The 27,559-nt window shown below is 40.8% G+C and overlaps 1 protein-coding gene across 9 annotated transcripts in view; it reads right to left on the bottom strand.

Moving 5' to 3' along the window:
- Window positions 1–27,559, bottom strand: part of UIMC1 (ubiquitin interaction motif containing 1) — a 98,828-nt gene that overhangs the window by 55,521 nt on the left and 15,748 nt on the right. For 7 of the 9 annotated variants that reach the window (XM_008015400.3, XM_073010495.1, XM_073010491.1 and 4 more), the window contains 6 exons: window positions 23,687–23,841; window positions 16,016–16,100; window positions 10,544–10,668; window positions 9,418–9,523; window positions 8,374–9,107; window positions 27–88 (listed from right to left, as the gene is read on the bottom strand). In XM_008015400.3, the coding sequence (XP_008013591.1) occupies window positions 27–88; window positions 8,374–9,107; window positions 9,418–9,523; window positions 10,544–10,668; window positions 16,016–16,100; window positions 23,687–23,833 (1,259 nt within the window). In that variant the 5' untranslated portion in view covers window positions 23,834–23,841. Of the gene's footprint in view, window positions 1–26; window positions 89–8,373; window positions 9,108–9,417; window positions 9,524–10,543; window positions 10,669–15,512; window positions 15,598–16,015; window positions 16,101–23,686; window positions 23,842–27,559 lie in introns of those variants that run through there. The other 2 variants (XM_073010494.1, XM_073010496.1) reach the window with 2 other exon arrangements.

Below are 27,559 nucleotides of genomic sequence, written 5' to 3'. Positions count from 1 at the left end.
ATTCATAGCAACATATAATCTCTCACCTTTGTGAAGCAGGTACAGAGTTTCCCTCTTCAGAAGTTTCTTCAACAACCCCTTGGGAAGACTGCAAAGAAATACATAGTATCTTAAATATACAGGCGCAGGTGAACTGGCTTCTCTTCCTTTTTTTAAAAAAATTAATTGTTCAACGTTCTCTCTCAACAATTAACAATAAGAAGAAAATATTTTCCATAAGCCAGTAAATTTCAGTAAAACGGGCACATCCTGCAAAGTCAGAAGACTGGTATTTAAATCAAAACTAAATCACTTACTAACTTTGTGACTGGGTAAGTGACATCTGAATCTCTTTCCTCATCTTAAAATGGGTATTAACAATTGTCTCACAGAGTGTCGTGAAAATTAAACAAGATAATGCATGCAATGAACTTCATAAAATGCAAGACCTCTATCAATATTAATTGGTAAGTCAAATGAATTATGATTTCAGAAAAACAATCGAAAATTTTGTGCAGGGGGAAAGAAAAATATAGAGAAAAGTCCAATTTTCAAAGGAAATACTCAGTTGAGATAAACACTGCAATCCATGATCTTTGAGAAAAACCAAGCCATAACATAGGACATCTAAAGGGAATGTTATAAAGATTCTTTTTGCTACAAATCTGCCACTGTGGTTTTTATATCTGGCTACAGGATTATCTTTTCAGAAATGTAATGAATAGGGACTATATAAGGAAAGATTATTCTCATTGATTCAAAAATTATTTTCATTGATTAATGGTAGAGTTGGTGCAAATACCAACTCATTAAACATACATGCACAGAAGATCACCGAAAAAGCAGCTACTGCTGCCTTAGGCAGACTTCTGAGGAAGTGCCTGGGCTGTGAGGCTTCTTCCGCTAGACATAAAGCTATCAGCTGAAGTTTTCAAGGTTACCTAATAAGATATAAATAACCTAAACAAGTTAGGTTATCTATGAATCTCGCTACCATTCAGGTAAATGATGAAATACACTTAAAAATCAGGAATAGATGAGTTTTCAGTCAAAAGGAAAGTTGTACAATATGGAATCTAGTCATTATGAAAAATAAGACTTAACCAAACTACCAAAGGACTAAAATACAACAGCAATAAATACTTAACCTGTCTCTTCCTTTGAAAAACTGAGGGGTGACAAGGTTTTTATTGAACTGAAAGAAAGAAAGAAAGAAAGAAAGAAAGAAAGAAAGAAAGAAAGAAAGGAAGGAAAGAAGAGAAGGAAGGAAAGGAAGGGAAGGAAGGGAAGGGAAGGGAAGGGAGGAAGGGAGGAAGGAAGGGAGGGAGGGAGGGAGGAAGGAAGGAAGGAAGGAAGGAAGGAAGGAAGGAAGGAAGGAAGGAAGGAAGGAAGGAAGGAAGGAAATGCTGACACCTAGTGTCCATTTAATAGAATTTTATAATGACTAGCCTTGGTCTTCAGATACAATCAAGACACCAGTAAGTTAGTTATAAGGCACCTCCATCTCTGCCTTAGGCTAAAGCATATCTCAAATCTTCTCAGTGTAATCGTTTTAAAAAATTATTGTGCTTTGGCCAGGTGCAGTGGCTCACGCCTGTAATCCCAGCACTTTGGGAGGCCAAGGCAGGCGGATCACCTGAGGTCAGGAGTTCAAGACCAGCCTGACCAACATGGAGAAAGCCCGTCTCTACTACAAATACAAAATTAGCCGGGCATGGTGGCTCACGCCTCTAATTCCAGCTACTCGGGAGGCTGAGACAGGAGAATCACTTGAACCCAGAAGGTAGAGGTTGCAGTGAGCCGAGATCGCGCCACTGTACTCCAGCCTGGCTGACGAGCAAAACTCTGTCTCAAACAAACAAAATTATTGTGCTTCTATTCAGTGCCAGGCCTGTGCTAATCACTTTACATTCCTTATCTCCTTTAATTTTCACAAGCCACTTAAGAAGTAAAAACCATTAAATTATTTTAAAAATAAGTGAAACTTCGAGAAGTTAAACAATTTGCCCCAAATCATATAGTTGGTCAAAATCGTAGAGCTGAGACTTGCCTGACTCTAAAACCCATGCACTCAAAACTACTATTATATTGCTTACTCAGATGATCCTCTTCCTAATTATTTCAATGTAGAATCCCAAGAATGTCTTCATTTCAAAACATTATTTTAATTTAGAAATTTATACCTCAATGGCAGTAATATGAACATAAAGTGAGGTTCTTCCAGAATATGAACATAGGATAGCAAAATAAGCAAATAAAATTTAGACTACCCAAATGTAATCAAGGTGAACAGGAAAGCATGGCAGAAATAAAAATTTAAGGAATCTGTGGCCTAATCAAGACATCTTCTTCCTGAAGAAATATGTTAATAAGGAAGGGATGGTTTGCATTGAATCTTTAAAAAAAAAAAAATTCAAAGAATTATTATCAAAGGGTATTTTTAATACTTAAAAGTGAAATTGGGGCTGGGCAGAGTGGATCATATCTGTAACCTGAGAACTTTGGGAGGCCGAGGTGGGCGGATGACTAGAGGCCAGGAGCTCAAGACCAGACTGGTCAACATGGTGAAACCCCTTCTCTTCAAAAAATACAAAAAATAGCCAGGCGTGGTGGTACATGCCTGTGATCCCAGCTACTCAGGAGGCTGAGGCAGGAAATCGCTTGAACCCAGGAGGTGGAGGTTGCAGAGAGCCGAGATCATGTCACTGCACTCCAGCCTGGGTGACAGAGTGAAACTCCATCTTTTAAAAAAAAAAAAAGTGAAAATGAATAGATACATCATCTGGTCATCACATAAATGTCCTCTATTGTGTGACAGTGGTAGTTTATTAGGTTTTTCCACAGACTAGTTGAGCCATCCCTTAAAAATTCCATTTTCTGATTATTTCAACCCTCCAGATACTGTCATTCTAGAAGACAGTAGATACAGATCTGAGTATTCTGGTCACTGAAAATGTCTCTATTCCATAATAAATTAATAAATTGTCATTTTGTATACATACATCAGCGTGAAGTTTGGCAAATCAAAGTCAGTTTTTACAACCCCACACAACCTGGTCATTTCTGATTAAAAAAATTCCACTATCCTGACTGAAAAATTAAGAATCAGATTCTGAAAAGTAGTAATCACATTAACATACTACCCCTTCCAACTCCTTGCCATAATGCTCTCAGGGTGATCTATAGGCCTTCATTAGCAACTTTATCTTGTCTCAGTGATGTCAAAAACCAGTTATCATCTTGATTCTAAAGCTTTATTAACCTTAATATAGACTAAGTCATGTGCCTCAAAGTGAATGTTTTTCTGAGTCCCTATTTTTGAGACTCTCCTGCTATCTCTATCAACCAACAAGTCTCAAATACAGGCAGCTCCAGCAAAGCTGTGTTCAACAGAGAATGTTTAACAAATGAATTCTTTCTACCCACATTTCCTGAAAGCAAAAGATCGAGAGGTAAAATTACAATCATAAGACTTTCATTATTTGCCTATAAAATTAGTAAGTTGTTTTTTAAATGTACAATTACTTGTTGGCAAGGTTGCAGTGAACTAGATATTCTCATACATTGCCAAATGGAGAGAATACAAATTTTAATAGCCTTTCTGACAAGCAATTTGGCAATAAATATCAAGTCTTTATGTTTGTAACTCTTTAACCCATCATTTTTATGACTCTTATGCCTAAGTACACTGATCAGGAATAAATAAAAGTTTCATGTAGAAAGATATCACAACTGAAATATCCAGCAATAGAAAAATGTTTAAAATATTATGGTAAATTCATAAACTGAAATATAATATAGCCACTAAAAGTAAAATATATAATTTAACAGGAGAAAATGTTTACATAATGTTAAATAATATGATCTGAACCATACAAAAAATAGGTAATACTCTTTAAACTTTTCAGCATTTTTTTTTTTTTTTTTTTTTTTTTTTTTGAGACGGAGTCTTGCTTTGTCGCCCAGGGTGGAGTGCAGTGGCCGGATCTCAGCTCACTGCAAGCTCCGCCTCCCGGGTTTACGCCATTCTCCTGCCTCAGCCTCCCGAGTAGCTGGGACTACAGGCGCCCGCCACCTCGCCCGGCTAGTTTTTTGTATTTTTTGGTAGAGACGGGGTTTCACCGAGTTAGCCAGGATGGTCTCGATCTCCTGACCTCGTGATCCGCCCGTCTCGGCCTCCCAAAGTGCTGGGATTACAGGTTTGAGCCACCGCGCCCGGCACTTTTCAGCATTTTTTAACATCTCTAAGTGATTTCTAAAATTAAAGTTAATGTCCATACATTTACTAGGTTGTCTGCCTTGTCCCCTTTCACTGAGGACTGTCCCTCACCCCTCCCATCCCACTAGCAGTGGGCTCACAGCCAATTTGACAAAACTTCCTTCAGGCCACAGCTGACTAGGCTACTGACACAAAATGGGCCATAAATCCTTTCCTGAAAATTTAAAATTGGAATTGGGAGAGATTAAGTCTCCTGTAACCTGTAATAAGTTTTGAGAGCTATAAGATCAGTGTCTTCAACCTGCACCTGAAAAACAAAAGCAAAGAATGCTAAGTCTGCAGGGAGAAAAATGAAGCAGACACAATATAACCATGAGATATAGAAAACTCACAGATGCCCGGTACCTTCTTTGCACCTGGTTATAGTTCTATTTTAAAACTTCTGAAGCCAGACGCAGTGGCTCACGCCTGTAATCCCAGCACTTTGGGAGGCCGAGGTGGGCGGATCACGAGGTCAGGAGATCGAGATCATCCTGGCTAACATGGTGAAACCCCGTCTCTACCAAAAATACAAAAAAATTGGCCGGGTGTGGTGGCAGGCACTTGTAGTCCCAGCTACTCAGGAGGCTGAGGCAGAAGAATGGCATGAACCCGGGAGGCAAAGTATGCAGTGAGCCAAGACTGCACCATTGCACTCCAGCCTGGGCGACAGAGCGAGACTCCATCTCAAAAAAAAAAAAAACAACAAAACTTCTGAGATACCCCGTTTCCTTAATTTATGTATTTTAGTAGAGATGAGGTCCCACTATGTTGCCTAGGTTGGTCTCAAACTCCCAAGCTCAAATGAATTCTCCTGCCTCAGCTTCCCAAAGTGCTGGGATTACAGGCATTAGCCATTATGCCTAGCCCAGTCCTCTTTTTAATTAAGCTAGTTTAGTTCAGTTTACTGTAGCAAATAGTACCAACTAATAATACTACCTGTAGTATTTGGTGGCCTGGTCATGAAGTTAAGAGTCAAAGAACTTCAATCTAATTCAGACCATCCACTAGATTTTGACTACTTCCAGGCTACTGCAAAGGCACTCCTTTCAAACTTGACACAAGTCTATCCAGAGCTCTGGCCCCTGGGATCTTTCAAGCTAACAACTTGAATTACAATAAATCATTAAGTGTCACTCTTTGGAGTTAATGTATTATTTTAAGAAACAGTATCTCTGAATTGGAAAGAACAAACTGAACATTTATCATAAGCATCATGTAACTTTGCTTTGGAAAAGAAGCCAGTCACTAAAAGAACTATTTCTTAAAAATGGCTTCTTTGCTGATATACCTTCGGAAAAAAAAAAAATTAAATAAAAATGCCTTCTCTTCCCAGACAACAATCTTTCCAGAATGTGAATGAAGATGGTTACTAGGAAATAATGATTCCTAGAGGCATCCCCCAGTGAATGACCTTCGATCCCTTAGAGAGAATTACCAGTGGTTTAGTGCCTATAAACTCCTAAGCATTGTAGTAGACATTTTACATAAATTCACTTCAATCATTAAAGTAACAGTCGAAAGATAGGAATTGTTATTCCCATTTTATAGATGTAAAACTGGGATTCAAACAGGTTAAGTGACTTGCTCAAAAACACACAAATTACTTAAACACAAAAATCAGAACAACTCCAAATCCATGTTCTCTATTCTATGAAGCTCCTCAAAGTTACCATTTCTTGAACCTTTATCATAACACAAGACAGACAGAATAATACAATAATAAAACAAAACCAAAAGTCAAAGTCTGGTAACAGAAATAGCAAGAAAAAACAGTATAGTCATAATACAGAATACTCTTTAAAATTACAATTTATATATAAAGAGTTTATATTATTGCTTTTATAATATTCAAAGGGAAAAATAAGATATAAGCTTTCATATACAATATAATCAAGCTACGTCAGAAAAAGCAAACTAAACATACCAAAAAGAAGATTGGTTTCAATAAATTATTCAAAACCACTACAAGCAAAATAAGAAATATACACCATTATGTAGTGGGAAAAAATAACTGGGAAACTACCCTTACTTCATATCACAAAGGACTACTTTCTCTACGATATAAAAAGTATCCACAAATCAACAGATTATCAAAAAAGAAAAATGATCATTAAGATCTAACAGACAGAAAAGTAAATACAAATGGGTCTTAGACATGTGAGAAAAAAGTTCAGGCTCACAGATAGTAAGAGATATGCAAATTAAGACTACACTGAGACGCCATTTTTCATCTCTCAAGACTGGCAAAGATCAAGAAGTCTGACAATACTGCATTACTGTGGGTATGCAGAAACTAGTATTCACACACTGCCAGTGGGAAGGTAAATGTACATGATCTCTATGGAGGGCAATTTGGCAACAGCTAATGAAATTACAAATACATTTTTTGGTCCACCAATTACAGTTACAGAAAATTATCATATAAGACAAATATCTTCCATGTGGATGAAATGTCTTCTGGACATTTTACTATTTGTAATAGTAAACTCTGACAAATCCATATATGGTATTTTTCACATCCAAAAAAAAAAGATGAAGAAATTATTTATATACTGTTATGTAATGATCTCATTAGGATATTAAGTGAAAAAAGTAGAAAATAATGTGTAAATCATTTGTGTAAAAGAAGGTAGGGAAAAGAATATGTATTCTGCTTGTACCAGATAAAGTATCTTGGAAGGATATGCTAGAACTAGTAACACAAATTGAGTCTAGAGAGGGGAACTGGTTGGCTGGGTGATAGCGAGAAAAGTTAAGACTTTTTACTTACATATTTTTGAATTTTGAGCCATGTGAATATTGTTACCTATTCAAAAATTTAACTTTTTAGAAATAATAAAAATTTTTACACTGGGCGCGGTGACTCACACCTGTAATCCCAACACTTTGGGAGGCCAAGGCGGGCGGATCACGAGGTCAGGAGATCAAGACCATCCTGGCTAACACGGTGAAACCCCATCTCTACTAAAACTACAAAAAATTAGCCGGGCGTGGTGGCGGGCGCCTGTAGTCTCAGCTACTCGGCAGGCTGAGGCAGGAGAATGGCGTGAACCTGGGAGGCAGAGCTTACAGTGAACAGAGATCACGCCACTGCACTCCAGCCTGGGCAACAGAGTGAGACACTGTCTCAAAAAAAAAAAAAAAAAAAAAAAATCAATTCTACGAAAAGGTCAATAAAATGCATCCATCTCAAAAAAAAAAAAAAAATTTTTACACCAGGCGTGTTGGCTCATGCCTATACTGCCAGCACTTTAGGAGACCGAGGTGGGTGGATGGCTTGAGTACAGGAGTTCGAGAACAGCCTGGGCAACAAGGTGAAACCCCATCTCTACAAAAAATATAAAAATTAGCTCAGCCTGGCAGTGTGCACCTGTGGTCCCAACTACTGCAAGGGGCTGAGGTTGAGGGATCGCTTGAGCCCAGAGGTAGAGGCTGCAAGGACCCAAGATGGCACTGGTGCACTCTAGCCTGGGTGACAGAGCGAGACCTTGTCTTCAAAAAAAAAAATTTAAACAAAAAATAAATTATGGTGTATCTATGGTAGAATATGTCATATATTAAGAACTGATCTAAGATAAACTATAAAGTAGGGGGAGGAACAAAACTTATACAGAAGAGTCTTCATTTTGTTCAAAAAAATTGTTAATGTATTTTTGTATGCATAGAAATAATGATGATTGGCCAGGTGTGGCGGCTCATGCCTGTAATCCCAACATTTTGGGAGGCTGAAGCGTGCAGATCACAAGGTCAGGAGTTCAAGACCAGCCTAGCCAACATGGTAAAACTCCATCTCTACTAAAAATACAAAAATAAGCCGGGCATAATGGCAGGCGCCTGTAATCCTAGCTACTCAGGAGGCTGAGGCAGGACAATTGCTTGAACCTGGGAGGTGGAGGTTGCAGAGAGCCGAAGATCGCGCCTAGGCAACAGAGCAAGACTCCAACTCAAAAAAAAAAGAAATGGTAGTTTTTGTCTTCTTTATATTGTCCTGTACTTTCCTAATTTTCTACAGTGAACATGTATTACTTTAATAATCAAGGAGGGGAAGACCACAAAAATAACAGATAGCTAAAATAATCCTTGTTTTAATCTGCGAATAAATCATCCTTAATTACAGCATCACTGACCCTTACCTGACCATGACTGGTTGTTGGTTCTTCCTCCAACAAAAGTTTCTCTTTCAAGCTTTTAATTGAGCTTTCCTGGAAATCCTTGGTTTTTGAGTGCCAGTCAGATGCCCTAGACTCCTGCCTCTCCTCTTTGTCTTCATCTCCCATATCTTCCGAGATGCATTCATTTTTTTCACTAGCCTGCTCTCCTTGGCCACATTCATTCTGGATCAGAGAAGGAGGTCTAGGTAACACTGGTTCCCCAAAATCTTTTTTTTTTAAGAGCTGCCTCTGAGCCATTTTCAGACTCTTTTGATAAACCTCCAACTGGCAGAGAATGACCTTGGTATACTGGTTAGGGTCTACTCCATCAGGGCAGAATGGAATACCCCAGAAGTAGTTCACAGTGCCCCCAATGTCCTGGAGACCTTTGGCATCTGCTAGGGTAGGCAGACAGTGCCTAGATGTGTCCCCGCTACCCTGGGCAGCTCTGAGAAAAGAACCCCTCCCAGTACTTTCCTGTGGCTTCCCACACTGTGTGTGCTCAGCCAAGTGGCCAGTACATCTGTCAAAAGATTTAACGTTCACATTCTCAAACACTGGCTGGCTCGACTGGTCCCAGCTTCCTGAGCTGCCAGAGACCGGCTCCTCTTCAGTTTTTTCAGTGTGGTCCCAAGGCTCCTCTCTTTCCTCAGCCTCGTTTCCCTGACTGATATGTGAGCCTTTAAACAGTGATGGAGGTACCAGCTGCCATATGCCTGTAGGTATTTGAGAAAAAGTAGGGCTAAGGACAAACTTTTTTATTAAGAGGGCTTGGTAAGCTATCACTTACCAAGAATTACATAATATGGGTAAGAAAGGCTCTTCTTTGGGTTTAACCAAATGTTAGCTTTTTCCTTGGAAATAAAAGTATGCTGGATATTCTTATGATCTCAACTACTTCCTGATTTAACTTATTTATTATCACCAAAAGGATCTGGGGTACTTCTGTATATCTACACTCAGCATGAGCTTCCTGTGGTACAGTTATACTTGATGAATGGAAGGAGTCAGAACAGGGAGACATGCCTTCAGTGATCCCAGAGTCTGTGGTTTTCTCTTGGTGGGACTGGGAAGATGGTCCAGTGGCCAGAGGTCGAGATCTGGTAGCAGAAGCATCAGAAGGCCGGCAACTCTGAAACAAGTGATCCCATACCAGACCAGGTTTATTATTAAAATAACTATATATGAAGGGTCACAGGAAGGACAAAATGGGAGGCCACTGTTCATAAGAATTTCTCTTCTCCAAAATGTAGATGGCTCAATTTAATTTCACAACATATACTGAATGTCTATGTGCAAACTGTTGTACTAGATTGCTATACTAAACCCTTTTTTAAAATAGGGAGGCAAATAGCATAAAAGATGGTTCAGGACCTACCACTGGCAAGTATCCTTCACATTTAAAATCATTTCAGGCTGGGCGAGGTGGCTAATGCTTGTAATCCCAGCACTTTGGGAGGCCGAGGCAGGCGGATCACCTGAGGTCAGGAGTTCCAGACCAGACTTGCCAACATGGTGAAACCCCGTTTCTATTGAGAATACAAAAAATTAGCTGGGTGTGGTGGTGGTCGCCTATAATCCCAGCTACTTGGGAGGCTGAGGCAGGAAAATTGCTTGAACCCAGGAGGCGGAGGTTGCAGTGAGCTGAGACTGCACTCCAGCCTGGGCAAGACAGTGAGACTCCACTTCAAAAAAAAAAAAAAAAATTCGGTTGTGCATATTCAAATGACAATTTTTTATTTGATTATTTTTTAAAAACTGCCCATTCTTTCTTCTCATAACCCACCTCTAGTTCTCATTCTCTTTGCTCTCCCACAAAACAGGAGAAGTTAGCATCTTATCTTGCTGCTTTTTGGGTTCTTGGTATTCAGTAAGTCTTTTCAGAAGCTGTCAACTTATGATAATTCTTTTCAACCATGAACTGAAAAATCCATGGGGTGGAAGGAAAACTCTTTCATATAGAATTAACAAAACACTTAAAATTGGGTTAACCAACAATTCAACACAGACTTTAAAAAATTACTATGGGAATTTCTATTAGATGAAAACCCTACAAATGACTACAGCTAGTTCCTAATGCAACTACGACACCACAGAAGTCTAAAATATTGCTGATCAATCTCCACAAACTTTTGCAACATGGCATATTTACATTCAGGCTTTCAGCAATGGCTTTCCTCAAGAGCTCCTCTTCTTCCTCCTCCTGGCTGTTCACTTCCCTAGCTTCCTGCTCACTCATTTTGAGAGCCAGAGCAAACTGTTCTTCTTCTGTCATCTCTGTAAGAGGGTAGGGAAAAGAGAGGGAGGGACACCACAAACACTGAATAAGCATGGAGGCAAGAAAGAGAATTATTAAACTTTTCAACTGAAGACGAAGGAAAACCCCAAAAGGTAAGGTGTTGGTCAAGATAATTAGCAGCAGTTACAACAAGAATCCTGGGTTAACTAGGCTGTAAGCTCCCATGAAGGCAGAGTTTTCACCTACACTGTTCACTGTTATACCTCCAGCACATAAAAAAGTGCTGGGCATAGGATACGTAATAAATACTTGCTCAATGAATAAACAGAGGAATTAATGCCCACTCTAGAGCTTTTTACTAAATACCACAATGCTTTATGCTCAACATTTAGCCAGAATAATTTTAGTACTCAGAATCCTCCGATTTACCCAGTAGAAAAGAACATCCCTAGTGACAAGAATGTGGTCTCCAGACACCATTTTCCATTTAAAAGGAACTGGGGTACGCTGAAGAAATGGGTGGCCCCAAGTCCAAAGCATGAAATGAACAAGATGAGCTAGAATATTTGTCACAGATGTAAGCAAGGAATCTATTAGACACTACTAGAGTCATATCAAAAGAACTTAGAAGCCAATTAAACAGACTCCTCACTGGCCAAAAATGAAACTGGAGCATCAATAAAGATAATGAATGCAATGCATTAAACTACATCAAATATATTTACATCTGTAGTTACATCTATATTACATCTGTAAGTTCAGGCCAGGTGTGGTGGCTCATGCCTATAATCCCAGGATGGTGGGAGGCCAAGGTAGGAGGATCATGTGAGGTCGCGAGTTCGAGATCATCATGGACAACATGGTGAAACCCCATCTCTACTAAAAATACAAAAATTAGCCAGGCGTGGTGGTGGGTGCCTATAATCCCAGCTACTTGGGAGGCTAAGGAAGGCGAATCACTTGAACCCGGGAGGCGGAGGTTGCAGTGAGCCAAAATCGTGCACTCCACCCTAGGTGACAAAAGCAAGACTCCATCTCAAAAAAAAACAAAAAACAAAAAACAAAACCCTGTAAGTTCATACTAATATTTTTTTAAAAAGACATTGACTAACCAGTCACTGTTGAAGACTGTTAGTGAATCAACTATATGAAAACTGATAAGGCGTGGTGGCTCATGCCTGCAATCCCAGCACTTTGGGCGGCCGAGGTGGGTGGATCACGAGGTCACGAGACCAAGATCATCCTGGCTAACATGGTGAAACCCCGTCTCTACTAAAAACACAAAAAATTAGCCGGGCGTGGTGGCAGGCACCTGTAGTCCCAGCTACTCGGGAGGCTGAGGGAGGCGAATGGCTTGAACCCAGGAGGCGGAGCTTGCAGTGAGCCGAGATCATGCCCCTGCACTCCAGGCTGGGCGATAAAGCGAGACTCTGTCTCAAAAAAAAAAAAAACGAAAACTGATAAATAAAATAATAGAATTGCTTTTACCCTACTTTGTCTACACAAGCTATACTACTGGGTAACCAAGCAGATTAAAAGCTCCTCTTTATAGAATTATTACAGTTAAAAAAACGTAAAAGAAATGACAGAATTAGAATATCACCATTTTGGATGTTGTTTATGGAGGGGGATTTGGTAATGTCTAACAACCTACATAAAGTTACCCTTTGACCTAGCAATCTCACTTCTAGCAACTTACCCTAAAGATACACTTCTAATTAAAAGGAGTATATCATTGCAGCAATGTTCAAATTCGCCAAACACTAGAATCTATTTAATAACCATAAACTGTAGTACACATACATACAGTTATAAAAAAGAACAAGGAATATATCTATGGACTGGGAATAAAGTGATTTCAAGGATATGTTATTAAGTAAAAATAAAGTACAAAAGAATTTATGGATAATATGCTACCTTTCACATAAGGAAGGAGAAATAAGAAAACGCACACACACCTATTTATTTGTACAGTGTCACAAAAGAAAGATAAACCAGAAATAGGCTGCGCATGGTGGCTCACGCCTGTAATCCCAGCACTTTGGGAGACTGCAGCACGCAGATCACCGGAGGTCAGGAGTTCGACACCAGCCTGGACAACATGGCGAAAGCCTGTCTCTGCTAAAAATACAAAAATTAGCCGGGCATGGTGGTGTGCGCTTATAGTCCCAGCTACTCTGGAGACTGAGACAGGAGAATCCCTTGAACCCAGGAGGCAAGCCAAGATCACACTACTGCACTCTAGCCTGAGTGACACAGAGACTCTCTGGTCTCACAAAAAAAAAAAAGAAAGAAAGAAAGAAAGAAAGACCAGAAACTAATGCAAACGATTACCTATCAGTGGTTGAGAACAGAGTGAAGGGCACAAGAGAGGAAATGACACTTCTTTGACTATATTTTTTTGTATAACTTTGACTTATGGAATCACACAAATCTTAAACATGTTTTAGTAATACGAAATCAACAAGTACAGGGGATCACTAAAATTGAATCTAAACATAAAAAATGCACCCAACTGAATTTGAAATGACCTTAATGAAAATGAAAACATATCAGAATCTGTAGGATGCAACAAAAGCCACATTTATAGGGAAATTTATAGTTTTCCATGCTCATATAAGGCAAAATTTTAAAATCAGTAATCTGAGTTTCCCACCTTAAAATGCTAGAATATAAAGAGTAAAATTAACCCAAGTAAGGAGAAAGAAAAAAACATAAAGAACAGAAAGAAATCAATAAAATGAAAGATGGGCATACAACACAGAAAAAAATTAAACAAAAAATTAATTCTGGCCGGGCGCAGTGGCTCATGCCAGCACTTTGGGAGGCCAAGGCGGGCGGATCACGAGGTCATGAGATCAAGACCATCCTGGCTAACACAGTGAAACCTCATCTCAACTAAAAAAATACAAAAAAATCAGCCGGGGCGTCTCTCTCTGTCGCCCAGGCTGGAGTGCAGTGGCGTGATCTCGGCTCACTGCAACCTCCGCCTCCCAGGTACAAGTGATTCTCCTGCCTCAGCCTCCTGAGTAGCTGGGATTATAGGTGCCCGCCACTAGGCCTGGCTAATTTTTGTATTTTTAGTAGAGACGAGGTTTCACCATGTTGGCCAGCCTGGTCTCAAACTCCTGACCTCAGGTGATCCGCCCGTCTCGGCCTCCCAAAGTGCTGGGATCACAGGCATGAGCCACTGCGCAAGGCCAAGTCTGGCAACTTCTATCACGCATTCTCAACAAGAGTGATACCATTCCCAAGTGGACAAAATTGGTTCTTGGAGGTCAAAAAACAAAATCTTATGTATAAAATACAGACATACAATCAGTACATAAACAGAACACATAGCATATCTGTGGTATTAAAATATCATGGGGATGGCAATGGTTAGAGGGAAAAATAGTCTAAAAAGGCGCCTCAGGAGAATAACAATGAAAAATAGGGCCAGTGCAGTGGTTCACGCCTATAATTGCTCAAGTCCAGGTGGTCGAGGCTGCAGTGAGCCAAGATTACACCAATGCATTCCAGCATAGGTGACAAAGTGAGACCCTGTCTCAAAAAAAAAAAAAGAAAAAGAAAGAAAGAAAGAATTGAAAAGAAGAAAACAAAGTTTAAAAAATAGTTGGGTGTGGTGATGCACACCTATAGTCCCAGCTACTCAGGAGGCAGAGGTGGGAGAATCACTTGAGCCCAGCAGTTCGAGACCAGCCTGGGCAACATAGTGAGATCTTGTCTCAACAAATAATAAAAAACTAGCTGGGTGTGGTGGTATACACCTGTGGTCCTAGCTACTTGGGAGGCTGAGGTGGGAGGATCGCTTGAGCCCAGGAGGCAGAGGTTGTAGTGAGCCACTGCATTCCAACCTGGGCAACAGAGGGAGACCCTTTCTCAAAAAGAAAGAAAAAAAAAAAGTTAGCTGGGTATGGTGATGCATGCCTGTTAGTCCCAGCTACTCAGGAGGCTAAGGCTGGAGGACCACCTGAGCCTAGGAGGTTGAGACTACAGTGTGCTGCACCCATACCACCATATTCCAGCCTGGGTGACAGAGTGGGACCCTGTCTCAAAAAATAATAATAATAAATAAATAATAAAATTAAATTTATACAGGAATGCAAAGGACCCAGATTAAAACAATTTTTAAAATAAAGTTGGAAGAATTATACTACCTGATTTTAAGATATTATAAAGCTACAGTAATCAAGACAGTGTGGTATGGCATAATGACAAACATAAATAAATGGAAAAGAACAGAAAATTCAGAAATAGACCCATGCATTGATTTTCAACACAAGGAAAGGACAGTCTTTTCAACAAATGGTACGAGAATGATTGGATACCCATATGGAAAAAAAAATGAACCTTAACTCTTACCTTGCACCATATACAAAAACTCAAAATGGATTAGAAATCTAAATGCTAAAGCTAAAACTACAAAATTTCCAGAAGAAAATAGGTGGAAATCTTCATAACCTTAGTGTAGTCAAAGATTTCTTAGGACACAGAAAGAAAAAAACCATAAAAGAGAAAAAAATGGACCACATCAAAGTTTAAAACTTCTGTTTTGGCCAGGCGTGGTGGCTCATGCCTATAATCCCAGCACTTTGGGAGGCTGAGGCGGGTGGATCGCTTGAGGTCAGGAGCTAGAGATTAGCCTGGCAAACATTAGCAGGGTGTAGTGACGTGTGTCTATAGGCCCAGCTACTCAGGAGGCTGAGGTGGGAGAATCGTATGAACCCGGGGGGCAGAGGTTGCAGTGAGCCAAGATCACACCAGTGCACTCAGCCTGGGTGACAGAGCACAACTCCATCTCAAAAAAAAAAAGAGATCATAAAAACAGATTTTGCTGCTCAGTAAGATTCAGAATGGGGGGCTAACTGGTGGCTGGCACCTGTAATCCCAACACTGGGAGGCCCAAACTGGAGGACTGCCTGAGGCCAGGAGTTTGAGATGAGCCTGGACAACACAGCAGGACCCTGTGTAAAAAAAAAAAAATTAAAATTAGCCAGGCGTTGTGGGGCATACTTGGGAAGCTGAGACAGGAGAATCACTTGAGCCAATGAGTTCAAGGCTGCAGTGAACTATGATCATACCATACCTCTACACTCAAGCCTGGGTGACAGAGTGAGATTCTATCTCTAAAAAAATAATAAATTTAAAAAAAAATTTTTAAAGATTCAGAATGACCACTTCTGGATTCCACTTAAGATACAGGAAACTGAAAAAAGTTATTCTTCCAATCCTTACAACAATAGCAACAAAAACTGATAAATTCACAACTTTTCTTGAGTCTAACAGAGAGCTAAGAATGCAAGATAATCAACTAGTCCAAAATGTATCAGTTCTATGACTATTACAATTTCCAAACCATTCTCAACAAAAATGAAAACATACGTGCAATTTTTCTTTTGGCCAAACACTTTGCTCTATTTGACTGTTTTGTCTTCATTTTCTGCAATCCATTTTCCTCCTTTGGTTCCTGTTGCAAAACAAGAAATATGATCAGTGTGGCTGCCACTAAAAGTAGTAATTTCTTTCTCTTCTACCTCCTCTATGGCTAAGAGAGGCCTCTGAGGAATTGATGATTGTTATAAATATGCACATAAAACATCAGAAGATCCTTTTCAGTATAAAAAGGAAAACATAAGATCTAGAACCAATAAAAACCATTAAAAACAAAAACGTGTGATATATTGGCATTATTATCTGTCATATAAATAGTCACACAAAAACTAGTCTATCTCTAAAATACCAGTAAGCATCACCTGAGATCAGAGTAGCTTGATTGAAGATTTAAAAAAACAATAATAATGTTTAAACTCAGTTTTTATTCATTTATTTTAAATCACTCTTTCGACACTGGATGGTACAGGAAAGGAAGAGGGTAAATGAAAAATCCTATAGAAGCAAAAGTGAACCAAATACACCAACCCTACATCCCACCCTAAAATTTAATAAGAAACACAAACAAAATAATCAAGAAAACAAAAAATAAAAGAGAAAGAAATAAAAGGCCAAGCACAGTGGCTCATGCCTGTAATCCCAACACTTTGGGAGGCTGAAGTGGGAGAATCGCTTGAGGTCAGTTCAAAACCAGCCTGGGGAATGTAGAGAGACCCTGTCCTTACCCCCTCCCAAAAAAAATTCTTTTTAAATAAAAAAAAAAATTTTATTTTTTCTTTAATTAGCCAGGCATGGTCCTAGCTATTCAGGAGGCTGGAGCAGATGGATCACTTGAACCCAGGACTTCCAGGCTGCAGCAAGCAAGATCGCACCACTGTATTCCAGCCTGGGAGACAAAGCAACATCCCATCTCTAAAAATAAATAAATAAAAAAACTGGGCAAAGCGTTTGAACAGAATTTCTCTGAAAATGAAGATATAGAAATGTCCAAGAAGTACACGAAAAGATGCCCAACATCATTAGTCATCAGGGAAATACAAATTAAAATCACAATAAGATATCACTTCACACTCACTAGGATAATTAAAATAATTTGTTTCAAATCAGAAAATAAGCATTGGCAAGGATTAGAAAAACTGGAACCCTAGTACATTGTTGGTGGGAATATAAAACAGTGCCACCACTGTGGGAAAAAAAAAGAAATTAGGTACTGATACACACTACAAAATGAATGTACCTTGAAAATACATAATTGAAAGAAGCCAGACAAAAGGCCACATACATCATATAATTCCATTTATAAGACATGCCCAGAATGGGCAAATCTATATAGAAAGTAGATTAGCGGTTTTCAAGGGCTAGGGGTTTAGGGGAAAATGGAGAGTAACTGCTAATGAAAATGGGTTTTTTTCTGGGGGGTAATGAAAATGTTCTAGGCCGCTGCTACTGGGCCATGCAGACTGGCAGAGTATAGTGTGGTGTGAGGCTGGCGAGGGCAGTGGCCATGGAGGGTGGAAAATGTTCTAAAATTAACTGTGGGCCAGGTGCAGTGGCTCACACCTGTAATCCCAGCACTTTGGGAGGCCCAGGTGGGCGGATCACCTGAGGTCAGAAGTTTGAGACCAGCCTGGCTAACATGATGAAACCCAATCTCTACTAAAAATACAAAAATTAGCCAGGCGTGGTGGCATATGCCTGTAATCCCAGCTACTCAGGAGGCTGAGGCATGAGAATCAATTGAACCCAGGAGGCAGAGGTTGCAGTGAGCCAAGATTGCACCACTGCACTGCAGCCTAAGGCAACAGAGTAAGACTGTCTCAAAAAAAAAAAAAAAGAGAAGTAAGACAAATTCACAACTATGGTCAGACTTCAAAAGCCTCCTCAAAATATTTGTAGAATAGACAGAAAACCAATAAATATAAAGTAGATTTGAACAACACTATCATCAAACTTTATCAGATTGACATTTACAGAAATCACTAGCCAAAATGTGCATTCTTCTGTAGTACACATAGAATATTCTGGGCCATAAAACAAGTTTGACTAAGTTTAAAAATGATTAAAATCATATAAAGTACATACTATTAATGGAAACTGCAGTGAGCCAAGATCACATCACTGTGCCACTGCACTCCAGCCTGGATGACAAAGCAAGACTCTGTCTCAAAAAAAAAGACACCAAAAAACACAAACAAACAAAAACAAAGGCCAGGTGCAGTGGCTCACGCCTGTAATCCCAACACTTTAGAAGGCCAAGGTGGGCAGATCACCTGAGGTCAGGAGTTCAAGACCAGCCTGGCCAACATGGTAAAACCCCCCCTCTACTAAAAATACAAAAATTACACAGGTGTGGTGGCAGGCACCTTTAATCCCAGTTATTCCACAGGCTGAGGCAGGCAGAATCACTTGAACCAGGAGGCGGAGGTTGCAGTGAGCCACTATCATGCCATTGCACTCCAGCTTGGGCAACAAAGCGAGACTCTATCTCAAAAAAATACATATTAAAAAAATAAAAATAAATAACAAAACAAAAAACAAATGTGTTCCTAAGATGATTCCAACTGCTTTTTTCTATTCTAAAGCAGAAAAAAAGACTTTTTTCCATATACAACAATACCAAGACACTACAAGAATATGAAATACATATTAAAAATCAGTTGGTACGCCGGGCGCGGTGGCTCACGCCTGTAATCCCAGCACTTTGGGAGGCTGAGGCAGGTGGGTCACGAGGTCAGGAGATCAAGACCATCCTGGCTAACACGGTGAAACCCCATCTCTACTAAAAATAAAAAAAAAAATTAGCCGGGCGTGGTGATGGGCGCCTGTAGTCCCAGCTACTCAGGAGGCTGAGGCGGGAGAATGGCGTGAACCCAGGAGGTGGAGTTTGCAGTGAGCAGAGATCACGCCACTGCACTCCAGCCTGGGCAACAGAGGGAGACTCCAGCCTGGGCGACAGAGCGAGACTCCATCTCAAAAAAAAAAAAAAAAAAATTCAGTTGGTAGCCCAGTTTTACGGGAGATTTTTAGGAAACCCTGTAAAACAAATAATTCCTATACTATTTAAATTGTGGTAGGACATAGAAAAAAATAATAAGCTTTCCTTCTCTTTTATACCATAACCCTAATACTAACATCTGATGAAGGCCATAGCCCCCCCCCAAAAAAAACTTTATAAAGCCAATGGCACTAGGAGTACAGATGCAAAACTCCTAAATAATATATTGAGAAAAAAAATCAATATTATATTAACATAACACATCATGACCAAGCATGATTTATTCCAGAAATGCAAAGATGTTCCAACATTAGAAAATACTAATCCAATATATAATATTAGTTGATTAAAGGAGAAAAACTACTCCATCATCTTGCTAAATAAAGGGTATTTGATTAAACATAATTCCTAAACCTACTACTAGTAAATAAGCAATTAAAGGATAGTTCCGGCCGGGCGCGGTGGCTCAAGCCTGTAATCCCAGCACTTTGGGAGGCTGAGACGGGCGGATCACGAGGTCAGGAGATCGAGACCATCCTGGCTAACACGGTGAAACCCCGTCTCTACTAAAAAAAATACAAAAAACTAGCCGGGTGTGGTAGCGGCGCCTGTAGTCCCAGCTACTCGGGAGGCTGAGGCAGGAGAATGGCGTAAACCCAGGAGGCGGAGCTTGCAGTGAGCTGAGATCCGGCCACTGCACTCCAGCCTGGGCGACAGAGCCAGACTCCGTCTCAAAAAAAAAAAAAAAAAAAAAAATAAAGGATAGTTCCTTAACATAAAAACAGAAATATGAAACAAATGGCAAAACATCAGAAATAAAAGATGTGCTCTATTGCTAGTATCAATCAACATTATTCTGGAAGCCACAGCTAAAGCAATGAAAACAAAACAGAAAAAGGTGTAAGTGCTAGAAAGAAAGAGAAAAAATTGGTCGTTATCAGCAGAGATAAATGCCTACCTAAAATACCCAAGACAATCAACTGAACAATTATAAAAATATGTGACAGATTAATGGAAGAAAAAAATCCAGAGACACACCCATTTATAAACAAGATTTTAGTTTATGATAAAGGGAAAATTTCAAATATCTGGGGAATTGAGAGATTACTGGAAAATACTGGTAGACATGTCTAATCACCAGTACTTAGTTTTTCAAAATATATGCATGCTGTTTAGGGATACATGTAAATGTGGTAAAACTGTAAGGAGAAATATGGGAAGATAAAATAAACAGTGGTTACCTTCAGAAAGGTAGAAAAGAGCTGGGTGAGGTGGCTCATGCCTGTAATCCCACTACTTTGGGAGGCCAAGGCGGACAGATCACCTGAGGTCAGGAGTTCGAGACCAGCCTGGCCAACATGGTGAAACCCCATCTCTACTAAAAATATAAAAATTAGTGAGGCGTGGTGGCGCATGCCTGTAATCCCAGCTACTCAGGAGGCTGAGGCAGGAGAATTGCTTGAGCCTGGGAGGCGGAGGTTGCAGTGAGCTGAGATCGCGCCACTACACTCCAGCCTGGGTGACAGAGCAGGACTCCATCTCAAAAAAAAACAAAAGAAAGGTGGAAAAGAATGCATTTGGGGAGGGACACACTAAGAGAAGAGGGATTCTCAGGTGGTAACTACAAGTGTTCACATTAATTTTTAAAACTATGCATTTATATTTTATGCACATTTCTGTATGTATAACATATATGACATATGACATACATATGTGCTGCTATAGAAAGGTCTCCAGGAAATACTGTAATGGTTAATTTTAGGTATCAGTTTGACTGGAGTAAGAAATACCCAGAGAACTAGTAAAGTATTATTTTCTGGTGTGTCTGTGCGGGTGTTTGCAGAGGGGATTGGAGTGTGAGTCTCAGTGACTAAGTGGGGAAGATCCGCTCTCAATATGGGTGAACACCACACAACTGGCTGGGGGGCTAAATAGAATAAAAACATAGGAAAGGCAAATTTATCTCTCTCCTGGAGCTGGGACACATTATTCTTCTCCTACCCTTGGACATCAGAACTCCAGGCTCTCCAGGCCTTGGATTTCAGGCCTTACACTCAGCACCCCTTACCCCTTGTTCTCAGGCCTTCAGACTTGCACTGAGCCATACTACTGGCATCCCAGGGTATCCAGCTTGCAAACAGCCTATTGTGGGGAGTTTTCATTCTCCATAATTACATGAGCCAATTCCCTTAATAAATTCCGTCTGTCCGTCCGTCTGTCCGTCCATGCATCCATCCATCCATCCATCTGCCCATCCTATTGGTTCTATGTCTCTGGAGGACCTAACACAGATATTAAGTGGAAAAAAAGCAAAACAGTTTCTACAGCATGATTTGTTTCCTGTAAAAATCTCCACTGATACTATATACGTAAAAATTGTTTTCCAAGGACACAGAAGAAATTACTGCCTTCAGATCACACGGATGACATCAAAAAATTATTTTAAAAATGAAAAAGAAATTATTTCTTATGGTTAAATGTCTGTAGTATACATTTTCATTTCATACCTTTCTAAACTATTTTGTTATGGCTTGGTTTTTTTCTTTTAAACATCTATGTATACAACTTTTTTAACATATCCGTATCTATTTGTGTATTTAATATTTTTATTTTTGTTAATATTAAGATGATATCCAAGAAATACAATTGTTTTGTTTTCTTTCTTTTTCAGATGGAGTGCAATGGTACAATCATAGCTCATTGCAGTATCAAATTCCTTGAACTCCTAGGCTCAAGCAATTCTCCCACCTGCCTCAGCTTCCCAGGTATCTGGGATTACAGGCGCATGCCACCATGCCGAGCTAAGTTTTGTACTTTTTGTAGAGACAGGGTCTTTCTGTGTTGCTCAGGCTGGTCTCAAATGCCTGGCCTCAAGCAATCCTGTCTCAGCTTCCCGAAGCACTGGGATTATAGGCATGAGTCACCAGGGATGTACTTAGCCCTTGTTTTCTTCTCTACACTTTTATGCACTTAAGATGTACTATGTAGACAAAAGTCCTAATTAAAAACTAAACTATAAGGAACGTGGTTTTGTTTTGTTTTGTTTTTGAGACGGAGTCTCCCTCTGTCACCCAGGCTGGAGTGCAGTGGCGCGATCTCAGCTCACTGCAACCTCCGCCTCCGGGATTCAAGCAATTCTCCTGCCTCAGCCTCCTGAGTGGCTGGGACTACAGGCACGTTCCACCACACCCGACTAATTTTTGGTATTTTTAGTAGAGACGGGGTTTGACCATGTTAGCCAGGATGGTCTCAATCTCCTGACTTTGTGATGCACTCACCTTAGCCTCCCAAAGTGCTGGGATTATAGGCATGAGCTGCCACACCCAGCCAAGAAACGTTTTTTAAAAACCAATAAAGATGTAAAGAAATGCTCAATCTTGGCCGGGCGCGGTGGCTCACGCCTGTAATCCCAGCACTTTGGGAGGCCGAGGCGGGCGGATCACAAGGTCAGGAGATCGAGACCATGGTGAAACCCCGTCTCTACTAAAAAATAGAAAAAAAAAATTAGCCGGGTGCAGTGGCGGGCGCCTGTAGTCCCAGCTACTGGGGAGGCTGAGGTAGGAGAATGGCGTGAACCCGGGAGGCGGAGCTTGCAGTGAGCCGAGATTGCGCCACTGCACTCCAGCCTGGGCGACAGAGCGAGACTCCGTCTCAAAAAAAAAAAAAAAAAAAAAAAAGAAATGCTCAATCTTGCTAACCAAAAATATGTCATTTTTTGGCCAGATGCAGTGGCTCACATCTGTAACCCCAGCACTTCAGGAGGCCGAGGCAGGATTGCTTGAGGCTGGGAGTTCGATACTATCCTGGGCAACATGGTGAAATCCCATCTCTACAAAAAAAATACAAAAATTAGCCAGGCATAATGGCTCGCACCTGTAGTCCCAGCTACATGGGGGCTGAGGTGGGACCAGGAGAAGGAAGCTGGAGTGAGCTGAGCTAACACCAAACTCCAGCCTACATGACCAGAGGGAGAACCTGGCTCCAGAAAAAAAAAAAAAAAGTACAGGAGAAAGATAAGAAAATCTGAAGGAATAAACAATGAGTTAATTCACTGCCTTTGAGATGAGACCTGAAGGCAGGTAGAAAACTCCAATAAACAAATGGAAATACAGGATAAAGGAAAAAAGTTACAATCTTTATTCTGGAGAATAAAGCTTTCTAAAATGCTAAAAATGTCGTATAGCTCTGCTGTCTAATACAATTGACAGTAGCCTTACGTGTCTTTAATCACTTGAAATGTGACTAGTGCAACAGAGAAGTTGATTTTTAACTTCAGTTATTTTTAAACAGCTATAGGTGACTAGGTGCTATTATATCTAGAACATATCAAAAGATTTAAAAACATTCACATGTTTTTCCTCTCACTTTCTAGACATATCAAAACTAAGATTTTCAATTGATTTAGATTATTCAAATAGTTCCAAAATGCCACTTTGGATTACTATATTACAAAACTGAAGCACTATGATCCATCCTCAACTAAGCAACAGGATTACTTCCTTAAGTAATTCTTAACTCCATTTACAAATTAAAACAAAGCTGAGTAAAAATTTCATGGTTTTGGTGAGCTGGCATTAAGGTGAGGTCAGTCACAAAACAAACTCCCCACGGGTAAAGAAGCATAGTTTGAGAGCTACAGCTCTACTTTTCAGCTCTACTTTACTTACCTCTCCATCACTATCGGATATCACAATGAATGCATCCTCAAGTCTACGCTTCCTCTTCACACTGAAAGAAGTGGTAGTTTCCACATCCTTCTTCTCCAGGTTCCGAGATTCGGAGACTTCTTTAACTTTTTTCTTTCTCCGTGGCATCCTTTTGTCTAGAATAAAAGGACAATAATTTTGTCTAGAATAAAAAGATCAAAATTTACTTAAAGTTTTCTAGAAGCTATTCAACTTAGTCTTTTGTGACGGTATCGCTTTGTTGCCCAGGGTGGAGTGCAGTGGCACGATCTTGGCTCACTGCAACCGCTGCCTCCCAGGTTCAAGCAATCCTCCTGCCTCAGCCTCCCGAGTAGCTGGGACTACAGGCACGTGCCACCACACTAGTTAATTTTTGTATTTTTAGTACAGACAGGGTTTCACCATGTTGGCCAGGCTGGTCTCAAACTCCTGACCTCAGGTGATCCACCGCCTCAGCCTCCCATAGTGCTAGGATTACAGACATGAGCCACCACACCCAGCCTAATTTTTGTATTTTTGTAGAGAAGGGGTTTCACCATGTTGGTCAGGCTGGTATTGAACTCCTGGCCTCAGGTGATCTGCCCACCTTGGCCTCCCAAAGTGCTGGGGTTACAGGAGTGAGCCACCGTGCCCAGCCCCAATTTAATCTTGTAAAAGGAAAAGATAACCCTATCTAACAGAAGTAAAACTGGATTTCTTAACTAGTCTACTACTTATTAAAAATATAGAGGAATTTTTTTTAGAAAAGTATAGGGAAAAAATGTTATTTTTCTATAGAGGGAAACACAGACCAGGCACGGTGCCTCATGCCTGTAATCCCAGCACTTTGGGAAGCTGAGGCGGGTGGATCATTTGACGTGAGGAGTTAGAGACCAGCCTGGCCAACATGGGGAAACCGTGTCTCTACTAAAAATACAAAAATTGGCCAGGCATGGTAGCGTGTGCCTGTAATTCCAGCTACTCTACTAAGGAGACTGAGGTAGGAGAATCACTTGAACCCAGGAGGCAGAGGCTGCAGTGAGCAGAGATTGCGCCACTGCATTCCAGCCTGGGCGACAAGAGGGCAATTCTGTCTCAAAAACAAACAAAAAAACTATATAAATATACAAATCTCATTCTCCATGGTGAAATTTCAGTATCAACAATATAGAAATGTATCCTAGTTCTTTAAACATCAATTTAGATAACTGCTTTTCTTGACTACATATTATAATTTACTTACAAGTTTTTCTTCTTTTTTGAGACAAGGTCTCGCTCTGTTGGCCAGGCTAGAGTGCATGATCGTAGCTCACGATCGCCTCATCCTCCTTAGCTCAAGCAACCCTCCCACACCTCAGCTTCCTGTGCAGCTGGGGCCACAGGGGTGTGTCAGCATACCTGGCTAATTTACTTTTTATTCCTTATAAGATAGGATCTCACTATGTTACCTAAGTTAAGATTTTTTAAATACCAAATGCCTCAACCTGATAAAGGACATCTACAAAAATCCCGTAACTAATAAGCTAACGTCATATTTAAAGGTAAATGACTAAATGCTTTCTCCTTTCAACAAGGAGCAAGGCAAGAAAGTTTCCTTTCAGCTGGGCACAGTGGCTCACCCCTGTAATCCCAACACTTTGGGAGGCCAAGGCAGGAGGATCACTTGAGGTCAAGGAATTTGAGACCATCCTATGCAACGTTTTTTTTTGGTTTTTTTTTTTTGTAGAGACAAGACATGGCATCCTGTCTCTACAGGATGGAAGGCCGAGGTGGGCTGATCACCTGAGGTCAGGAGTTCAAGCCCAGCCTGGCCAACGTGGTAAAACCCCATCTCTACTAAAAATACAAAAATTAGCTGGGTGTGGCGGCATGTGACTGTAATTCCAGCTACTCCAGAGGCTGAGGCAGGAGAATCACTTGAAGTCAGGAGGCGGAGGTTGCAGTGAGCTGAGATTGTGCCACTGCACTCCAGCCTGGGTGCCAGAGTGAGACTTCATCTCAAAAAAAAAAAAAAAAGTTAGCAAGGCACAGTGGTGAGCACCTACAGTCCCAGCTACTCAAGAGGCTGAGGCAGGACGACAGCTTGAGTGTGTCTGAAACTGCCATGAGCTATGATCATGCCAATGAACTTCAGCCTAGGCAACTGGGCAACAGAGCAAGACCCTGTCTCAAAAAGAAAAAAAAAGGCTGGGCACAGTGGCTCACCCCTATAATCCCAGTACTTTGGGAGGCCAAGGCAGGAGGATGGCTTGAGCCCACAAGTTAAGATACCAGCCTCATCAACATAGCAAGACCCTGTCTCTACAAAAAATAAAAACATTAGCTGAACAATGGTGGCAAGCCTGTGGTCCCAGTCACTGCAGCCTGGGCAACAGGGCGAGGTTCTGTCTCAAAAAAAACAATGTCTGCTTTCATCATTGAACATTATACTTAGGGTTCTAGGCAGAACAATTAAGCAAGGAGAAATAAAAGATATTCAACTTAGAAATAAGTAAAACTATCATGATTTGCAGATGACATGACTTGTGTTCAAAAAAAAAAAAAAAAAAAACACTAAGAAACACATTAAAAAACTATTACAGGCCAGGTGCAGTGACTCACACTTGTAATCCCAGCACTTCAGGAGGCTGAGGCAGGCGGATCACTTGAGGTCAGGAGTTTGAGACTAGCCTGGCCAATATGGTGAAACCCCATCTCTACTAAAAATACAAAAAATTAGCCAGGCATGGTGGCAGGCGCCTGTAGTCCCAGCTACTCAGGAGGCTGAGGCAGGAGAATGGCATGAACCTGCGAGGCGGAGCTTGCAGTGAGCTAGGATGGTGCCACTGCACTCCAGCCTGGGGAACAGAGTGAGACTCTGTTTCAAAAAAAAAAAAAAAATACAAAAATTAGCCAGGCGTGGTGGCAGGTACCTGTAATCCCAGCTACTTGGGAGGCTGAGGCAGGAGAATTGCTTAAACCCAGGAGGTGGAGGTTGCAGTGACCCAAGATCATGCTATCAGGCACTCCAGCCTGGGCAACAAGAGTGAAACTCCATCTCAAAACAACAACAACAAAAAAACTATTATAACTAATCAACAGTTCATCAAGGTTCATCTTGCCTTGTATCAATGCAGGAAACAAGTCAACATACAAAAATCAATTGCATTCCTATATGCTACCCCTAAACAATCAAAACTGAAATTTTAAAAATTTTATTTCTGGCCAGGCACAGTGGCTCATGTCTATAATCCCAGCACTTTAGGAGGCTGAGGTGGGTGTATCACTTGAGGTGAGGAGTTCAAGACCAGCCTGGCCAACATGGTTGCAGTGAGCCAAGATCACACCACTGCCCTCCAGCCTGGGTGACAGAGCGAGACCCTGTCTCAAAAAATAATAGTAAAATAAAAATAAAAATTAGCCAGGCATAGCAGCTAATGCCTGCAGTCCCAGCTACTTGGCAGGCTAAGGAGGAGGGATCACCTAAGCCCAGAAGGTTGAGGCTACAGGCCGGGCGCGGTGGCTTACGCCTGTAATCCCAGCACTTTGGGAGGCCGAGGCAGGCGGATCACGAGGTCAGGAAATCGAGACGATCCTGGCTAACACTGTGAAACCCCATCTCTACTGAAAAATACAAAAAATTAGCCAGGCGTGGTGGTGCATGCCTGTAGTCCCAGCTACTCGGGAGGCTGAGGCAGGAGAATGGCATGAACCCGGGAGGCGGAGCTTGCAGTGAGCCGAGTAGGCACCACCGCACTCCAACCTGGGCGATGATAGAGCGAGACTCCATCTCAAAAAAAAAAAAAAAAAAAAAGAAGATTGAGGCTGCAGTAAGCTGTGATCACACCACTGCACTCCAGCCTGGGCAACAGAGCAAGGCCTTGTTTCCAAAAAAAA

Source organism: Chlorocebus sabaeus, chromosome 23 (genome assembly GCF_047675955.1).
Source record: "Chlorocebus sabaeus isolate Y175 chromosome 23, mChlSab1.0.hap1, whole genome shotgun sequence".
In the NCBI taxonomy this organism is placed as follows: Eukaryota; Metazoa; Chordata; class Mammalia; order Primates; family Cercopithecidae; genus Chlorocebus; species Chlorocebus sabaeus.
This window is presented reverse-complemented; position numbering and strand designations above follow the sequence as displayed.